Source organism: Dermochelys coriacea, chromosome 16, assembly GCF_009764565.3.
Source record: "Dermochelys coriacea isolate rDerCor1 chromosome 16, rDerCor1.pri.v4, whole genome shotgun sequence".
Classification (NCBI taxonomy): Eukaryota; Metazoa; Chordata; order Testudines; family Dermochelyidae; genus Dermochelys; species Dermochelys coriacea.
Window position 1 is genome coordinate 12,326,118 of NC_050083.1, and position 17,707 is coordinate 12,343,824.

Below are 17,707 nucleotides of genomic sequence, written 5' to 3' on the forward strand. Positions count from 1 at the left end.
GAACTGTTAGGGCTGTCAACGACTGTATTGTCCCCTCACACTCCTCATGCTAAGGGGCAGAGGGTGGCGCTGGGTGTCTGTTTTTGAACTGGTTGGTTATTAATGACTATCAGCACCTGGCTAGATCTTGCCCAGGCAGAGCAGAGGAGTCACTGCCGCCTAGAAAAACCTAGTTTTCTCAACTTCTCTGCAGAGGGCTAGGGGCTAAAGGAATGGAACTGCCCCGGAAGAGGGAACAGAGATGTGTCCGTACAGCCCTTTAGAAACACGGGGCCTGGGTGGGTCACAGAGACACAGGAAACTTGGGGCAGGAGAGAGGAACAACAGGGTCAGGCTTTTGGAGGCAGAGGGGACATTTGATTATGGGACCAGCCAAGGCTGAAGGAAAGCTGTCAGAGAGAGAGGCCAAGGCTTGGAGGAGAAGCCATGAGCTGGAGAAGTGCAGCCCACAGGAGGGGACCTGGAAGCCAAAGGCCAAAGAATACTCAAGTGGTGAGGAAACTGAGGCAGGGCTTTGCGTGCAGGTGCTTTGTATTTTGCTTGGATTTGTGTCTCTCCCCTGCTGGCTAATTGGGACAAGAAATTCTTTTGCAAAGCCAGTGTGTTATGTGCTTCACCTGCCCATGTCTCTGAAGCAGTGAAGTGTTTGCCAGCATGCCCCCAGGCAGGAGCTCTGGGGAAGGGTGTGCTGACACAGTTGAGGAGTTTGGGAAAGGCAGCCCTAGTCTCAAGGCCTAGGCAGTTGCACTGAGGGATCTCCGCTCTCAGAAGGGGCTGCAAGAAGAGTATCTGCACTCCAAGCATTTGCCTGAACTGCAGAGCCAGGGCTGAACTCTGCTTGGATTCACACTGTATGCACACACGGGTCCAGTGCTGGGACCCAACCCCAGCAACCCGGTGAGTGACCAGGGCTGGTGCCCAGACCACGTACAGATGGGCAGTCAGCTAGCAGCATGGGGATGAGCACATGACCAGTGGCTAGTGTCTGGGGGGAGATAGAGGTGACAGGTGAGCTACCCGAGGCTTGCTGCAGACTTGTGTGCAGCTCTCCTTGGCTTTTCGAAGGATGTTGCATGACATTCTGGTACCAATGGGGCAGGAGCCCTGGGGGACCAGCCATCTATGTGTCCATAGGTCTAACTGGACAAGGGCCTGCTCCTCCCCTCCTTCCCATTACATAGTAGAGATAGCAGGTGTTCGTGTGGAGAGAACCAGGCCCAAGAGGTTTTATGCTACTTTTCCCACCCCTGAGCTCCACCCTCTTCTTCCCATGGCAGCATGGCCTAATGATCTGAGCATGGAACAGGGAACCAGGAAATCCTGAATTCTAGTCCTGGTTCAGGTACTGGTGCCCTTTGTGGCCTTGGACCACTTCACTGTCCTGTGCCTCAGTTTCCCCAATGTGTAAAATGGGGATAATGCTGACCTACCTCATGGAAGGCTGTGGGCCTAATCAATTCATGTTTGTGAAGTGCTGACTGTTCCTGTAGATGGGGCGGGTGATACCTTGCAGGAGCTGGCACTGAAAGTGTTAACCCCCTGGCCCAGGGGAAGGAGGCTGGGTTCTCTCCCTGGCGGCTGGACTGAGCTAGGAGCCAGAGGCAGCCTGAAAGAGGAGACGCCCTTTTATTTCTTTCAATGAACTCTCCATCCGTCCCTGGCTGGGGTTGTTTGTCCTTCCCCTAACCTGGCAGCAGAGCGGAGTGAGGAGGAAGGAGAAGACTCTGAAAAGCCCAAACAATATCGCAGTCGGGAACTGCAGTGCCTAGAGAGTTGCTGGAAAACAAAAGCAAAATGTATCCAGGAAATTGTTGATATGGGGCCTCTGCATATTGAGAAGTCAGCGAGAGCTCCAGCGTTGGGCTGGAGAGGGGAAAGGACCAAGGCTCTGTCCACTGAACACAAACACTTAAGGCTTAATTATTGCCAAGGCTGGGGAGTGAACACAGCTCTCATTGGCTTTACCTGCCGCTGGGGTGCTCAGAGAACCCGGAAGGGAGGACTCAGTGTTCCCTAGTCAGAGAAGCACTGACCCAACCCTAACCCTAACCCTAACCCTAACCCTTAGTACCAAGGTCGTACAGCTCCTGCCCCCAGCATTCCCTGTGCACAGGGGGAGCTGCCTGAGATGCAGAGCACTCTCTTCTCTTCTCTTCTCTTCTCTTCTCTTCTCTTCTCTTCTCTTCTCTTCTCTTCTCTTCGGGCCAGACTTTTAAAAATATTCAGGCACCTAAACAGATAGGGACCTTGTGGGATTTTCAAAGTGCCTAGGTGCCTAACTCCCATTAAATCACCTTGGTGCCTAACTCCCATCGATTTCTTTCCCCCTTGACTCAAGCCTTCTACTGTCCTCCAGCACCAGGTCCATGGGCCCTCCCTGACTCTGCTTGCCCCTCCTCCATTGCCCATGTTGGTAAGTCTACCTATTGCTCCTTTTGCAAACTCCAGCTGGGTCCGATGTTCGGAAACACCCAGACCGCCTCCTCCCGCACTTCCCCCAAATAAGCCCTGGAGCAGCAAAGCTGGGGTAAGTGCTTCTGCACTCACATAGCACCGCATCCATTCACAACTTTCTAGAGCCACATCTCCCAGACCCATGTGAGACAGGTAATGTCCCCATTGTACAGCTGGAGAAACTGAGGCCCAGAGAAGTGCAAGGACGTGCCCAAGGCCTCCTGGTCTGTGGCAGAGTCGGAGTCATGCTCAGGTCAGAGCAGGAAATGTTTGCTAAACAAGTGGCTCTGTCAAGGCCTAATCAGGAGTTTTACCCAGGCAACCCCCTGAGAATGGTTTGTGAGAACTGACTGGAGTGTCCCCAGCTGCCAGAAGACAGGTATGTGTTCCCCTCGCGCGGCATGCAGAGAGGTTTACTCCTTTGTCTTTGTAAATCTCCACCCACTCCCTGCTACTGTACCTGGCTTTAAACAAGGGTTTTACCAAAGGCTTTGTAGCGGTGCCCGTTGCCGCTGCTTTTCCGGAGCTGTCCAGGGGGCGGCAGTGTGCTCTCACAGGAGACAGCCCTCTGGTTTCTCTCAAGGTAGACTTGAGGGATAGTTCCAGGTTGAAAACAATGGACCCTGGGTTGGAGGCAAGTGCCCACCTGTGCTACGGTTGGGCTCTCTAGCACTTCATCCAAAAGCACAGCGGGCAGCTATCCCCCGTGGAGCAGGCACGGAGGGGAACAGGTAACACACTTAACACTGGGTGCACGTGTCACCTAGTAACATAGCCGGGGAATCAGGAATACTGGGGTTACCAGTCTGGCTCCATCTCGTCCAGCAACCTGTCTCTGGCAGTGCCCAGCGCCAGGTGTATTGGAGGAAGATGCAGGAAACTGTGCAGCAGGCAGATGTGGGATAATCTGACTCCGGGAAGATCTCCTCCTAATCCCTAATAGTTGGCATTTGGTTTATATCCCTTCCAAACTGTTCTGTTAGCATGAACTATCCTAGCTTTGGATCTTCTTCATAGAAACGTCTCAGCCCACTTTGATTTTATTTAAACAAATAAACTCGTTTTTTCTTTGCCGGGAATGGACCCCATGGAAAACGCTAAAGATCACATTTTCAAAATTAGTGCCTTGCATGGTGACAAGTATCAGAGGGGGAGCCGTATTAGTCTGTATCCACAAAAACAGCAAGGAGTCTGGTGGCCTCTTAAAAACTAACAGATTTATTTAACCATAAGCTTTCGTGAGTGATCTGAAGAAGTGGGGTTTTTACCCACAAAAGTTTATGCTTAAGTAAATCTGTTAGTCTTTAAGGGGCCACTGGACTCCTCGTTATTTTCAAAATCGCTCAGCATATTGGGTGCATGGTGGGGACTGAGAGTGAGATTTAATGAAACCATTTCCATTAGTAATTTTTTTTAAAAGAAAAAAACCTTAATTTTAGCTCTAAAGTTCTCTGTGTGATACAAGAAAAGAAATGAGTTTGGCGTTGTTATTGGAAATGATCTCTGCAAACACAAGTGCCATTGGTAGTGAGTTCCTGGAATTGACCAGATCTAGAAGAAATGGTTAAAATGTACAAACTCATTGAAATTCAGAGATTTACCAGGACAACCCTGTGAGACCGTTCAGTGAAAAGCGCACAAATGACGCATGAGGACATCTGACTACACTTGGAAATCTGGGGCTGGGATACGGGAGGGCCTGATTCCCTTGAACTCTGCAAATCAGTGTTTTATCCAGGCTTTCGGCAGTTGTCAATGACCGTGCAAGGAGCAAGGCAAGGGAGAACCGGGTCTTGACATCCAGTCGCAGAGCCTAGGCCAACTTGCTCCTCTTGCCAATGCCTGATGCACTGTTATGCATGTACGCTAGTATAGTGCACTGTGTGTATGATGGGATGTCATATTGACGCGTGTCTGTGTGTAATGGATCATCCTCTCTAGACACTTGTGTGCTGTGTCACTCAGTGTGGTGTGTCCTGTGTGTGTCTATATGATGTGTCCTGGGGGTGACACAATGCCATTTTTGTATCGCTTGTATAGTGAAAATTTGGGGGCATTTTCCCTTTCTCAAACCTTCATACCGCAGAGCCCCAATTGTTTATATGAAAGCACAATTTCATGTGGAGACACACAACTGCTACCTACACTGCCATTTAAAACCATATTAAAACTGAGTCCGCTTCTACGAATGTCATCAGCACATCTGTACAATAGTGAGTAAGAAAGTGAATGCCCAGAATGACTTTCACATCAAACGGGGGAAGGAACAGAGCGGGGTAGGCTTACACCTATATGTTCTGGACACAATTGTACTCTCATACAGTGAGTAACTCAAGAGTAACTCCAGTATAGTCAGAGGTAAACTGGAATAAAAGTGGTGTGAGAGGAGAACTGATTCTTCTGTCTCCAGGGGGCAAAACTTTATAAGAGGAGAGGAAGAGTGGCTCAGCAGTATGGGGGCTAGCCTGGGACTCAGGACATGTGTGATAAATTCCTTGCTCTCCTATGGACTTCTTGTGTGACCTTGGGCAAGTCACTTAGTCACACTGTGCCTCAGTTTCCCCATCTGTAAACTGGGGATACCAGCACTGCCCTGCCCCATATAGGTGTTGTGAGGATAAAAACATTAAAGATTGTGGAATGCTCTGTTACTGTGGTAACAGGGCCATATAAGTACAATCGATGGCTAGAGTCTCCAGCTATTGGACAGTGGTAGTATGAGACAGGCGTGCTAGGAAGAGGTTGATCTTTGTTACTGTGCTCTGACATGGGGCAGAGGTCTGTGGCTGCCGAGCCAGTGGCTGCTGTTCAGATGGGCAGGGGAGAGAGATGGTGACAAAGGGCCATGGAAGTGAAAATGCACGCAGACAGGCCCAGGAGAGGGAGCTTCTCCTAGGCAGCTGGGAGCTGGACTGCTCCCACCAGCAAACATAAATAGAAAAGCAAAAATTAAAAATTGTCCCCAGCCATAAAAATGGCAGGGCAGCGAACAGCGTAAGGGTTTCCTCACTCCAGTGTAAGTTTCACCACAGCTACATACTCTGAAGCTTCTGCAGTCCGGCTTCCTGAGCTCTGTTGTGCTGGTTGATGGGTGCTCTAGAAATTGATGTGGCTCAGCAGAATCCCCAATTCTCAGCAGAATCCCCAACTGGGATCACAGTTCTCAGGGACAGGCCCAGCTCAGCAAGGTGGAGAGCACCCTCTGCTCACCGGCATCTCCAGGGGAGGAATCACCCGCTGGAAAAGCCAAAGCCGAATCGAAGCGTATAAAGATGTTAATGATAGACAAAAGGTGGTCACGGAGTGCGGTGTGGCAGTTCCATCAGCCAGGCCCTGGCATATGGGGATCTGTGTCCCCCTTTCTGAATTCAGCTCTGTCCTGTTGTCTATTCTACAATCAAGGAGCTTGCTCTGATTGACGTCCATCCCAACCTGTAATCAGGGTAACATGAGCTGTGGACTCTCCCAGGAAAAACTGATCATAACAAATTTGTGTGTGCAGGCAAGGGCATTCCCTCCCACACACAAACACACCAGAAGGACAAATCGATCTGTCGATCTAATCTAGACAAGGCCAAAGACAGCAGCGGGGGGGAATGCAGCTGCGTCTAGGAGCTGCACTGTTCCGTGTGTGTCTCTGTTGAGTCTTTGATCCTCCCGAAGTGAATAGCCACTGGGGAAGGAGTCTATTGAGAAAGGGCTGTCAGCACACTCAGGGCTGTGCTGTGTGGAGAGAGTCACGCTCCGAGTCTAAACCAGACACATAACGCGCCAGATGTAGGGCCCGACTGGAAGCGGTGCGGGCATCCGCTGGAGGAATCCTTGTGGACAGGCGCCGCAGAAGGACTGTGTTTTAAGGGAGGGTCTGGATGGAAGAGGATGGTGTTCCAAGCGGAGGGGAGGGGCATCAAAAGAGGCCGAGGGAATCGCCGCCTCCCACCCATTGGATCCCAACTCCGGCATGTATTTTGCCGTCTCGCTCTCCGTGGGCAGCTTGTTGGCTGTATTAGTTCTATATTGATATACGCCAGCTGGGCCCATTCCTCTTTTAGATCTATTAGCTTTTTGGCTGGCTCCTCACTTAGGTTTCAGGCCTGTGTCCGAGCCAGTCACTCTGGTTTTTGAGTCCTGGAGACACCCGTTCTTCTCCCACAAGTTACACAAATATTTTATGTGCCATTAAACAGCGGCTGATGCTCCGGCCTTTCATCCCCTGGCCAGCTGTTTATCCCAAGGTATCACGGCCACTTTCCAAGCCTGGGATGTCAGATCCTACCTTTGGATGCTTCAATTGGCATCTAGGGGAGTGAAATCAAGAAACACACCAAACCGGACACCCCAGCCTACATTTCCAAAAGTGACAGGTGACTTTTGGAAGCCCAGCACGAGGCACCTGAGTGGGACCTGAGGGTCCAAAAGCACTGAACATCTGTCCTCTGAGGGTCATGCCCTTTTGCAGGCGTTCCCATTGGGCATCCGAAATCATTTTTGGAAACTGTGGGCCCTCCTCCCCAGAGCCAAACACACCTCCAGTTTCCTTGGGGTGTTTGAAATCCAGATCCCAGTTCTACAGCTCACCTCTCTGGTGCCTGCCCAGGTCTCTGAGCTGGTGTGAGGGGCCAAATGTGGGCTCTGGATGCCTGCTTGGGAAAAGGGCCCCCATGTCCCCTGCCCGCTTAGAGATGGATGGCCAGTGAGTCAGCGAGGGAGCCGGGAATGCCTCAGAAAAGCTGCCGACAGAAGTCTCCAGGCCCATCGGGGGAAGAGGGCATGTGGCGTAGCTGAGACGGCGGTCCAGAAGGGCAGAGGAGTTGCTGACAGGCTGCTGCAGGGCTGTGGGAGAGTGACGCAGCAGGGGGTGATCACGCACTCGAGAGCAGCATGTCACGAGCTGAGATCTAAACAGAGCCCTCGCCTGCCCTGTGAAGACTCAACCTGGCAAAGTCCCAGCCTCCTTCTCTCACCCAGGACATCCCTGGTGCTCCACTGTTGTGAGCCCTTCAGCCCTTCCGTGGTGCTAGCCACCCTTTCACATAGATGTGTTCCTTTAGCCTGCTTATGCTGGGACTTACTGGAGTTGGGGGCCAGGGTCAAATGGGGTGGGGGTGAAACTCTCTGCTTTGGATGGGATTCGTTGCCTTGTCAACCCCTCCCAGCCTGGGGAACCTATCCTTGGGGCTCACCCAGAGCCTTCCAGTGATCAATTACAAATATTCTTCTCCTTTGGTACATTCTAATGGCTGGGGGGGAAAAACACTTCTTTTTTGAAGGATCTGCTGGGATGGCCTGATAGGGGAATGAAGCCCACCAGAAACAGGGAGATTCCTTCCCCCAGCTACTATGGGACCTTGGCTTCTGAGTTCATGAAGTCCCATTGTTATATCAACAATAGCTCTTTAGCAATGTCTTTAGTGAGCCTTTAACAAGTCACTCTTGCTCTCACAAATGATCGTGGGACAAAGATCCTGCCCGGGCATCAATTATGGCCTGTAATAACATGCTTGTCCCCTGAGCGGGGTGCAAGGCAGTTCCATGCTATAGCCTAGTTAGGACCTCATCTGTATTCCCTAGCCAGGCTAAAGCCTTGGCCATGTCCAGGGACAGACCACAGCTAAGGGACAGTGATGGCAGATGACAGAACAAGGAGTAATGGTCTTAAGTTGCAGTGTGGGAGGTTTAGGTTGGATATTAGGAAACACTATTTCACTAGGAGGGTGGTGAAGCACTGGAAGGGGTTACCTAGGGAGGTGGTGGAATTTCCATCCTTATTGGTTTTTAAGGCCCGGCTTGACAAAGCCCTGGCTGGGATGATTTAGTTGGGGTTGGTCCTGCTTTGAGCAGGGGTTGGACTAGATACCTCCTGAGGTCCCTTCCAACCCTAATGTTCTCTGATTCTGTGATTGTAAGAGCCCATCGGCACTACAATTGGAGCCACATTGCAACTGGGTCCCCTGCCTCAGCTGCTACTGTAGCATGGAGCAGCCCTTTGACTTCTTCAGCACTACACATGGAGTGGTGCCATCGGCCGTACGCCAGTGAGAACACATAATCCTGTCAGGCTGTGTTGTGGGGGGGGGCGGGGGGGAGGGTCTGCTGCTAACCTAGAGAAAAGTTTCTTCTAGTGCTGGTACTGCTTTGCCTGAAAAGTTTCCTCTCCCCCTCGTAGGTCCTTGTGCTAGCCAGGCTCTGAGAATGCCCTTGGAGAGGCTGCAGTGTCTATGTTCTCCAGCGCATAGACACTGGGCCCCATGTTGTTGAGCTTCGGCATGTGAACTCCCCGTTTGGCCTCAGACAGCCCATCAAACTCCCATCGTACCCCCTGAAATGATGCTGGGAGCCCCCGCAGAAAGATGCTTTGTCCGTCTCTGTCCCCTTCCATCCAAAGCACTCTTGATTCACCACCCCTCAGAGGCGGGAAGAGATTAGCAGCCCCATTTGACAGGGGAAACCGAGGCACAGAGCAGTGACGTGACTTGCCCAGGGTTACCCAGCAGGTCAATGGCACATCTGGGAATAGAATCCTAGGACTAGGTACTAACCATTAGACCACACTCCTTCTCGGGAATCCTAAAGGAAGGATTCAGTGGCTGGGACTTGAGAACAGGGAGGTGTCCACACACATACTGCAGCCGCACTGAGGCACTTTCACAAACCCAACTCTCTGTCTCCATGCAGAATTTGCCTGGGAAGCCAGAAATCACTCCCCGGTGTGGCCCGTCCAGTTGTTCCTCGGGATGAAGCCATACCAGGGGATAGTATCAGTTACCAGATTGGCTGAGGGCAGGAGAAAAGGAAATGCAGACCCACACGGAGGCCAGGAAGCGGAGCCACTTTCAGAAGCTCCAGATGTGCTGGGAACCCCTTCTCGGCTGCACTCCTCCTTGCAGAGAGAACCGAAAGTGCAGGGCGCCCTCCCTTGCTCTCCTTCAGTCGTGAGCCACAGCTCCCTTCGTGCTGTCAGAGCATGACCTCCAGCAGAGGCTCCAGGCCTCTGAAAACGGCATTTCCTCTCTTCATTTGGCAGGAGATCGCTTGGCAGACCCTCCTCTAAAGGGAGTTAGTTTCCTGCCGCACCGCGTCATCAGGGCTGGATTGAGTCAGTGCTGCCCATTCAGGCACTGTGAGTCCCACACAGCACATCCACTCTGCAGAGCAGCCCGGGCACAGCAAGTGGCAGCCGCCTTGCCAGCCCTCGACGACCAGCTCCGGTTCTGCTGCTGCCTCCACTTCTGCATCGCCAAGAGCTCTGAAACTCCCCAAGGCTGGAGTGGAGACGCTTCCCCTCCCTCCGTCTTTTTCTCTGCGGTCCTGTAGCGAAACAGTGCAGCCCATCGGGGGTTCCTGGTGCGAGACCCCTGCCTCTGGACACAGGCTAAGAAGTGCCGGGAGGCTGAGAAGAGAGGCAGAGCAGGGAGTCGGCATTCCCACCCCATGGAGGCTGGGCTGTTCCTAGCAGTGCTGCTGCTCTCTGGCACACCGATACGCACAAGTGAGTGACTCCTCCTTGCCTACGCTCTGGGTGGGCGGCTCTGGGTGCGGGGTGGTTGGCTGATCAGGTTGGTTTAATTCTGTATTCTCCTGCTCTGCCTTAGCCCCATCCTTCTCGCAGCTGGATCTTTACACTAGACCGGAATCCAGCTGAGCCAAGTGCCCCATTTTTCATGCTGCACTTTCACATGCACTGGTGGGCTAGACCCCAGGCCATGCGCCACCCTGTCCCCAGCGAACACTCTTGCACTGGGAACTTGCACTCCACAAGCGTCTCCATTGCCCCTCGCAGGCACTGTGAAAAGCCGATGGTGAGAGCGAAACCCAGCTTTGCTTTCACTTTTCCACGCAACCGGGGACCCCACATCGCTGGCTGACTCTTACCCAGCTCTCCGGTCAGCTCCATCTCAGCCAGTCACTCCCTTGGTCAGCCCAGGAAAGCTCAACCAGCACTTTCTCTGCTATCCCTAGGCCTGCGCTTTCCGCACTGCGCCCCCTGTGGCCGAGTGGAGAGTGACTTATTTGTGAAATATCCCGGCGGGCGGGCGCGTGCACACAGGGCCCGAGACTGCAGCCTGAGGTCTATAGCCTGCTGCTGTTAGAGCCAGATCCTGCAAAGTGCTGAGTGCTTCCAGTAGTGCCCTCGGCGCCATTGGCTTTAGTGGGAGCCAAGGGCAATCTGCAGCTCAAAACCGGACTCCCTGGGCCTCATCCAAAACCCACTGAAATCAATGAAAGCCCATCTCTCGATGTCCATGGAAGTTGGATCGGGCCCATAGTTAGCAAGTACGAAAGCAAATTACAGAAAAAATCGCTAAAGGAGGGAAGGAAACCCTGTCCCCTGGGCCTGGGACGGGGGGTGGTTTGAGGCTTCCCAGAGACCCACCAGATAAATCTCAGTTCTAGGACACAGTATAGGACCAGACAAACGCTGTGCAAGGCCAGTTGAATGGCTGTTCGGGGGCTCCTGGGCTATGCAAGGCAACAAACCGCTGTGCTGCTTACTGCCCCTCTCCTATTCCAGTGTTGGGCTGGGGGTGATTGATATGGGTGTTTAGTGCTGGGAGACGCAGGAGGCCGGATCCTCAGCTGGCATGAATCAGCGCATGCCCCAAAGGGATGGCTTGGGAGGGAGGCTGATCTGGCCCGTTGTGTTTGGTGTAAAACAGCTTTTGATTACTCAGTCAAATCAAACTCCTGCGGCTGCAGCCAGAATGTTGAGAGGAGGAAATTGCTTGAACCGTTGCTGGGAATAGCAAAGAGAAAACTCGAAACAAATGTTAGAAAAGTGCAAACCCCAGCTTGTTTGTCTCGCTTTGGATTGTAAAGGTTCCAGGCAGTGCAAAGAGGGGAGAGGGAAAAGGGGAAATGAAAATAACGTACGAGCCTTTGAAAACTGAGACTGTAAAGAAATTGGGAATTTGGCCAAATTCCGTGGATTGGGATAAATCCTCTCTCTACAGTAACCTCCTCTGGAGAAGTGAGATGCTTGGGAAATCCCCTAGCTGAGTTTATTCACCCTCATAAAATCTTGCAAGTGTCGAGGCCAAAGAGTAGAGCAACAGTAGGAGGGGAAAGTACAATTCAGGATGAGTAAGGATTTGAAAGGGACAAATGTGAGTGAATGAACAGAAATACACACCAAAGAAACTAAATGAATTACAGCGAGAGAGCACGAGTTGTTAGCTGCCTTGGAGAATGAGACCGGAAGAGCAGATAGCAGAGATGGAGCTGTGGCTTTGCTGAAGGGTCGGACTACCTGGATATCTAGTAAGGCGCAGGGTAGCTTTGTAGTAGGGACAGGCTGTGAAAATCATCATTGATTCCATGCTGGTTTATAACACTCTGTGATCTTGTGCACACAGCCAGACCAGCACTGTACTATACCCCAGTCCCACAACACGGCAGGCTTGGTCGTGGAGATCGGTTCTAAACCAAGATCAGGTTTCCAGGGGGATCGTGGGTGTGGAGATAACATGGTCATGACATTCCAGGATGCAATCCAGACCAGTGAGGGGCTGTGTCACCCCTACCCTGCAACCTGGGGTGCCTCACAGTACTTTGTTGCTGTAGTTCCCAACCTGGGCTCCTGACGTCCTGAGTATCTGTGTAGAGCCACAGCCCTGGTCCAGCAGCTGTGACCCCAACAGCCTGTCAGTGGCACATCAGCCACACTCTGGCTTCCAGCAGCCTTGAGTACTGCCTGTGGGGTGACCCCAACACACGCCCAGTCCCGAATTGTCTCCCCAAGGCGTGTGTTCTTCACTGTCTAGCCCCCTCTCAGACAGTCCAGATGTATTAGGTCCCTTGCCCCTCTAAGGAAATCAGTACACGACAGCTTGCTGCCTTCAGTGGAGTTACCCATGCAGGTCACAACACTGGATTAGGTTTGATTAGCGAGTCAGACAAGTTTACTGAAGTACAAGGAGCTAGGTGTTAAGTGAGTGCAAGTATAAGGCATTAAAGTCAGAAACGCATACAAGAGAAATAAAGATCAAAATGCTTCCAAGTACTAAACGTAACAAACTAGACGTGGTTCAAGTTGAAATTCTTACGACAGCTTTCCAGTAGTATTGTTGACCGAACTCTCAGGTCAGGATCTGCTCCCAAAGCCCAATGTCTCTTGTCTTAGAGAGAGGTGGGCAGGGAGGGAGACCCGGAGGTGTTTTGCCTCTTGCTTTTGTAGTCCTGTCACCCTTTGAAAAGCATTTTCCTGAGTATGCCCCCTCGTTAAAGTTCTTTCCAGCTGGGAGCAAGGAGACAGGGCATCTGGTGGAGGAAAGAGGTGTTACGCTGTTTCTTTTCTGAAATGCAGATTTTCTCTGTGGTCTTTCTCCCCTCTCTCACTGTCTGAAGACTCTGTTTACAGCTTATATGTAAACTGAGGTAAACACACATCCCTTTGTTTAAGCCAGGCCTGCTTGACCAGTTCCACCTAGTCAGGGCTATGCAGGTTTGAACATGTGCCTTGAATATCACACAGGGGGATGTCAGAACTTTACACATAAGGTTGCTATGTATGTTGTTGATATTATTGACCAGTGAGTTACTAGTTTTCGAATGATACCTCCCAAGGCATATTTTGTACAAAGACTATTCCAGTGGTGTGTAGGGTGTGAATACAGGCTTGTGTTGGCTAACAGTGGGTACAGATGGTTTTTAAATGTGTAAGCCCCAGGGCCCTGGCCCACAGAACCAGAGGGGCTGGCAGGCAAAGAAGCATTTTCAGGGGGATCTTCTGCAGTTTGCTCAGCTCAGGAGAGATCACCACTGGGCGAACTGCAAGATTCCCACTCAGCAGGGGCTAGGGATGAGGGTGGAATTTCCCTGATTCAGCTTAACCCACTTTTGCATTCAGAAATCATGCATCAAGACCCAACAAGCATCAGAGTGGCTTAAAAATCACAAGCTATTAGACAATGTGTAAATGTCTTGGGCAGGGGGATTTGCTTTTTGTTTCTGAGCTTTCGGGCTGCATTTGAGTCACATTTTCAAGCTTTTCTGTGCAACCAACCTTTTAAAAAATTACAGCTGAGATTTTCACCTAATCACATGACTCCAGAAGCTGGAGCTTTAAGAAGCCCAACCAAATATCCCAGGACTTGTGATAAAACCATGAGCTTTGGCAGCACTGTAATGAGGGGGGCTGGGAGAGCAGTGTGGAAGCTCAGAACCAGGGGCGCACACTCATCTGCAGAACAGCAATCATGGAAGTATGGCGACAGGGCAGCTCCCAGAAAATGGGAGAAGCTGCGCCTGTGATCATGAGTCACTAAGGGAAGGTGCATCCCGAGAGCTTGTGTGAGCCCTGCAGGTGGGGAAGGACTGTGCCTATCATGGCACTAAACTCAACAGTGCGAGGGGATCTAGTTAAAGTGACTTCTCATGGAGAACTCCCATGTGGCTGGATAATCTGGTTCAAATGGGACTGGACTGTGGCTAGACAGCCTCATTGGGCCAAGTCTATCCCTGGTGGAACCCTATGCCTTCTCTGGGCTTACACCCGGGGGGAATTTGGCTCATGATGTCTTCAGTAAAATCCCAGAGGGTCCTCATCCTCTTTGGTGGCATCCTGAGGATCGTCCCTTTCACGCTACCATTGATGTTCCACACGGCAGCTGCTGTCCTCCCTGTGGGCCTCCTTTGGGCCTGTGCTGAATGACAGGTGGGGATGGGCACGCGGGCTCAGTGTCTGCTCTTGGATTAGCCGCAGGCCAGTGTCTGTTTCCCGTTGCTCCCGGAAAGCATAAGGAGTCTGACACCAACCCCTCTGAGTGACAGAATCACCGGGGGATGAGAAGCTCTTTCGCTGTATGCAGGTAGAGGTGAGTTGGGCATTGCTACGTGAGGCACTGCCCAGCCACAGCCCAGGAAGGAGACCAGCTGAGCATTCCCTGCTTACGTTGGGTGGGGTGGGGGGGGTCACACTGGATGATCCAATGTCCTCTCCTGCCCTTATCATATACAAACTGGGTAGGAGCTGACAGGCGCCGTGTGACAGGTGGTGCCATCTTGTGCAAAATCTTTGGGGCCTGTATTATATTAAGTTTGTGTATCACCGTGAGCTAAGGATTTTACTGAACTCCCATGGGGGGGGGGGTTCCCCCAGCTTCTCCAGGAACCACAAACCGTGGGAGATGACGACGGCAAATCACGCAGGTTATAACATCTCCAGAGAGCAGAGACTGATTCCAGACACCATCCCACAAAGCAAGGCCAGTTGGACAAAGAGCTGGGTTCGCACAGGCTCAGTTCGTCTTTCTGATTCAGCAAACGGACCGGACCTTCTGTCCAAGGGCCCCAACCCTTGCAGAAGAGTGGGAAAGACTTTGGCTTGTTAGGTCCCCTTAAGGCTGCGGGTGACCTCATGTCAGCTGTTAGCAGATATATAGGAACTTTGTTTTTTTTACACGTTTTCTCTGTACTACTTTTACCTTAAGAATAAAGGTGATGGGCTGGCTCAGAAAGAGCTGAGTGGTAACTTGTAACTGCAGGCAAGGTGCTGGTCAGAACCCTCGGACAGAAAGCAAAGTGCAGGCACTCGTCTTTCGGCAGCCTGGCTTGCTGGGACATCACAGTGCAAGGCCCGGAGTTGTGCCCAAGAGAGGTGATGGCTGGGAGCCAGAAACCTTAAGTGGGTGCCCTCGAGGGACCGTGGCGGGGGTTACAGGCACAGTTACCCCCTGAACCAGTGACACTAAGTAGAGCTGCAAAATGAAAATCTGTCTCTCCCCCGCCCGCCCCGTGATTCCCTATCCCTTACTCTGGTTTTCACTTCCAAAGTAGAAAAAACATGTGAAAAGCCCTAGTTATCAAAAAACTCAAAAGTCGCCCAAACAAGTGGGGAAAAAGCTATGCTCCCCAGCTGCCATCTAGCCGTCTCTGTAGCCCCTTGTGCTGTACTCCCGCCCTCTGGCCCGAGCTCAGCAGTGTTGGACTGCGTGAGTGCTTAGCGGAGAGACAGGTCAGAGCTCCCCTGTGGGTGTCAGTGGTGCAGCAGGTGTCACTCTTCCCTTGGCCAGCACCACAATTGTGTCCTAGGACAGTGCTACTCAAAGTGGTGGTCCGTGGACCAGTGCCGATCCGCGAGCCATCGGCTGCCGGTCTGTGCGCACATTGGGAAAAAAAATTGCAGGCCCCCCACATCAGATAGCTTGAGAAGCACTAGGAGACAGCACTCAGGTACCTGTAGCCCCTGACACCCCTTGCTGATCACATCACTTCCCAGATTGAATTCCAGGGTGGGTTTTAATGTTCTGCCTTCCTAACAGTCCAGCTGCGTTTTCCATTGAAAAAGGCATTTTTCGCTTTGTGTCCTAAACTGCAGTCGAGCGCTGATATCTGCTGTGAAGCAGCTGCCATGTCCCACCCCAGAAGGGGCTGTGTTTCAGAGACTGTTGGAGTGAGCCGTGTATCGTTTGTTTATGAGCTGGTAAAGTGCTATGGAGTGAAAGGCTCTATGTGAATGGATGATCAGGATCCAACGCCTGAGTCCCTTCACCATGGCCACGCCAGTCAGCTGCCTCCCCTTTCAGCCAGACCTCCCTTTCCTAAACCCCACCCCGCCTTCACCCGTCCTATGTGCGCATCACACCCACCACTGTCTGCACACTCTGCTTTGAATTGGCATCCCATTGTGTTGCTGGCCATTTACTGGCATTGTTTTCCAGCTCACAGAAAGGATCTGAATCATATGATTGTGTCCCGGTGTGCTGAGCTCATCGAGCTATTACTGTATCCATCAGCAGCAGTGACATCAAAAAGCGAGCTGGGTAACGTTTGTGCTGCTTTTAGTGGAATTGGGCGTTTGTCCTAAGGGTCCTCATATGCCTGGATTTACCTGGCTCTGCCCGGCGTGGCAGCTGGGGCAGATTACGCTGCCCTCATGTCATCCTGCAGGCTGTGTAGAAGAGGTCAGGGAAAGGCTCTGCTATACTTGACAGTGACAACACAGGGCTAGGAGCCTGGACAGCATGAGCCACAGTGAATCACCAGAATCCCGTTCATAGCAATGGGACAAAGGCTTGGCAGCAGATCCTGCCTCACTTCCCTCACACGCGGGACCAGGAGAGAGGTGTCTATGAGACAGTGATCATCCATGTTGTAGTTCTGAGCTAGCACTGGATTTCCAGGGGCAAAAATCTGCATTGTCTCCCTTAAATCCCAGGCCCGTAAAGAGGCTCCATGACCCCGAGGCACCTCAGCGATCTCCCAGTTATTGTGTAGAGGGTGGAACAGACAAGCAGAAATGATGTAGAAAGGCTCAAAAAGAAAAGAGGTTATTTCCTTTGCTTAGTCCCAGAAACAGGCTGATTGGGAAATCAATTTCCCCTCACCTAGGGGGAATAGGTTTCAGAGTAGCAGCCGTGTTAGTCTGTATTTGCAAAAAGAAAAGGAGTACTTGTGGCACCTTAGAGACTAAGCTACAGCTCACGAAAGCTTATGCTCAAATAAATTTGTTAGTCTCTAAGGTGCCACAAGTACTCCTTTTCTTTCTAGGGGGAATAGTTTCTCTAGCGAAGACGGGAGATGGAAATGGTCCGAGACAGCTCTAACCTACTCCATTGACCTGTGGATTTCCATCACTGCAGCATGCAGTGGCTGCGGTTAGTTAACTTAGTAAAATATCTTCCTGGGTTGATGCGTTAGCACACAGCCTGAGCTGCAGATTTCATGGGGGTCTGTCCTGGAGCTGGCTATCCCAGCTTGCTGCTGAATACCTGCTCCTTGAAGCTTTCAGATGTCACGTCCCCAGTGGAATTTCCTACTGGCAGAGATGGCAGGTAGATCTGTGTGGTCCATTGGTCACCACAAAGAGCCCTGGATTCTCATTCTAAACCCACAGAGCCACTGCATGACCTCGAATGAGTTCACGTCAGCTCCTCAGCCAGTCCAGGAAGACGGAGCGGTAACAAATCAGCTCTGAAAAGCAGAAGGACCCAAGCGACTCTGGCTAACTAAATCATGGGGAGTGAAGGGTGCTAAGTGCTGACACAGTCAGTGTAAAAACACTTTAAGTGAATGTCTTCCCTGAGTTACTAACAGCCCCATCAGTTATTAAAGCTAAGAGTTCTGAATCCTGTTGGCTTTTCACCAGTCATTCACTCGCTGTGTTTTTCTCAGCCTGTAAATGAGAATCGATTACAGCAGCTGTTAGTGTCACTGCAGAATTGACAAACCTGTATATCCTCCCAGGATCAGGTCTCCCGGCATTAGGTTTAGCCTTACAAAATCCACCTGTTGGGCTGAACAGGTGAGGACAGTG

At 51.6% G+C, this 17,707-nt stretch overlaps 1 protein-coding gene across 4 annotated transcripts in view; it reads left to right on the plus strand.

The window, feature by feature from the left end:
* The first annotated feature begins 347 nt into the window (after positions 1–347).
* Positions 348–17,707, plus strand: part of ENG (endoglin) — a 63,933-nt gene continuing 46,573 nt past the window's right edge. For 3 of the 4 annotated variants that reach the window (XM_043498946.1, XM_043498944.1, XM_043498945.1), the window contains exon 1: positions 348–492. In XM_043498946.1, coding sequence (XP_043354881.1) covers positions 363–492 — 130 coding nt within the window. In that variant the 5' untranslated portion in view covers positions 348–362. Of the gene's footprint in view, positions 493–9,501; positions 9,944–17,707 lie in introns of those variants that run through there. The other variant, XM_038374866.2, reaches the window with a different exon arrangement.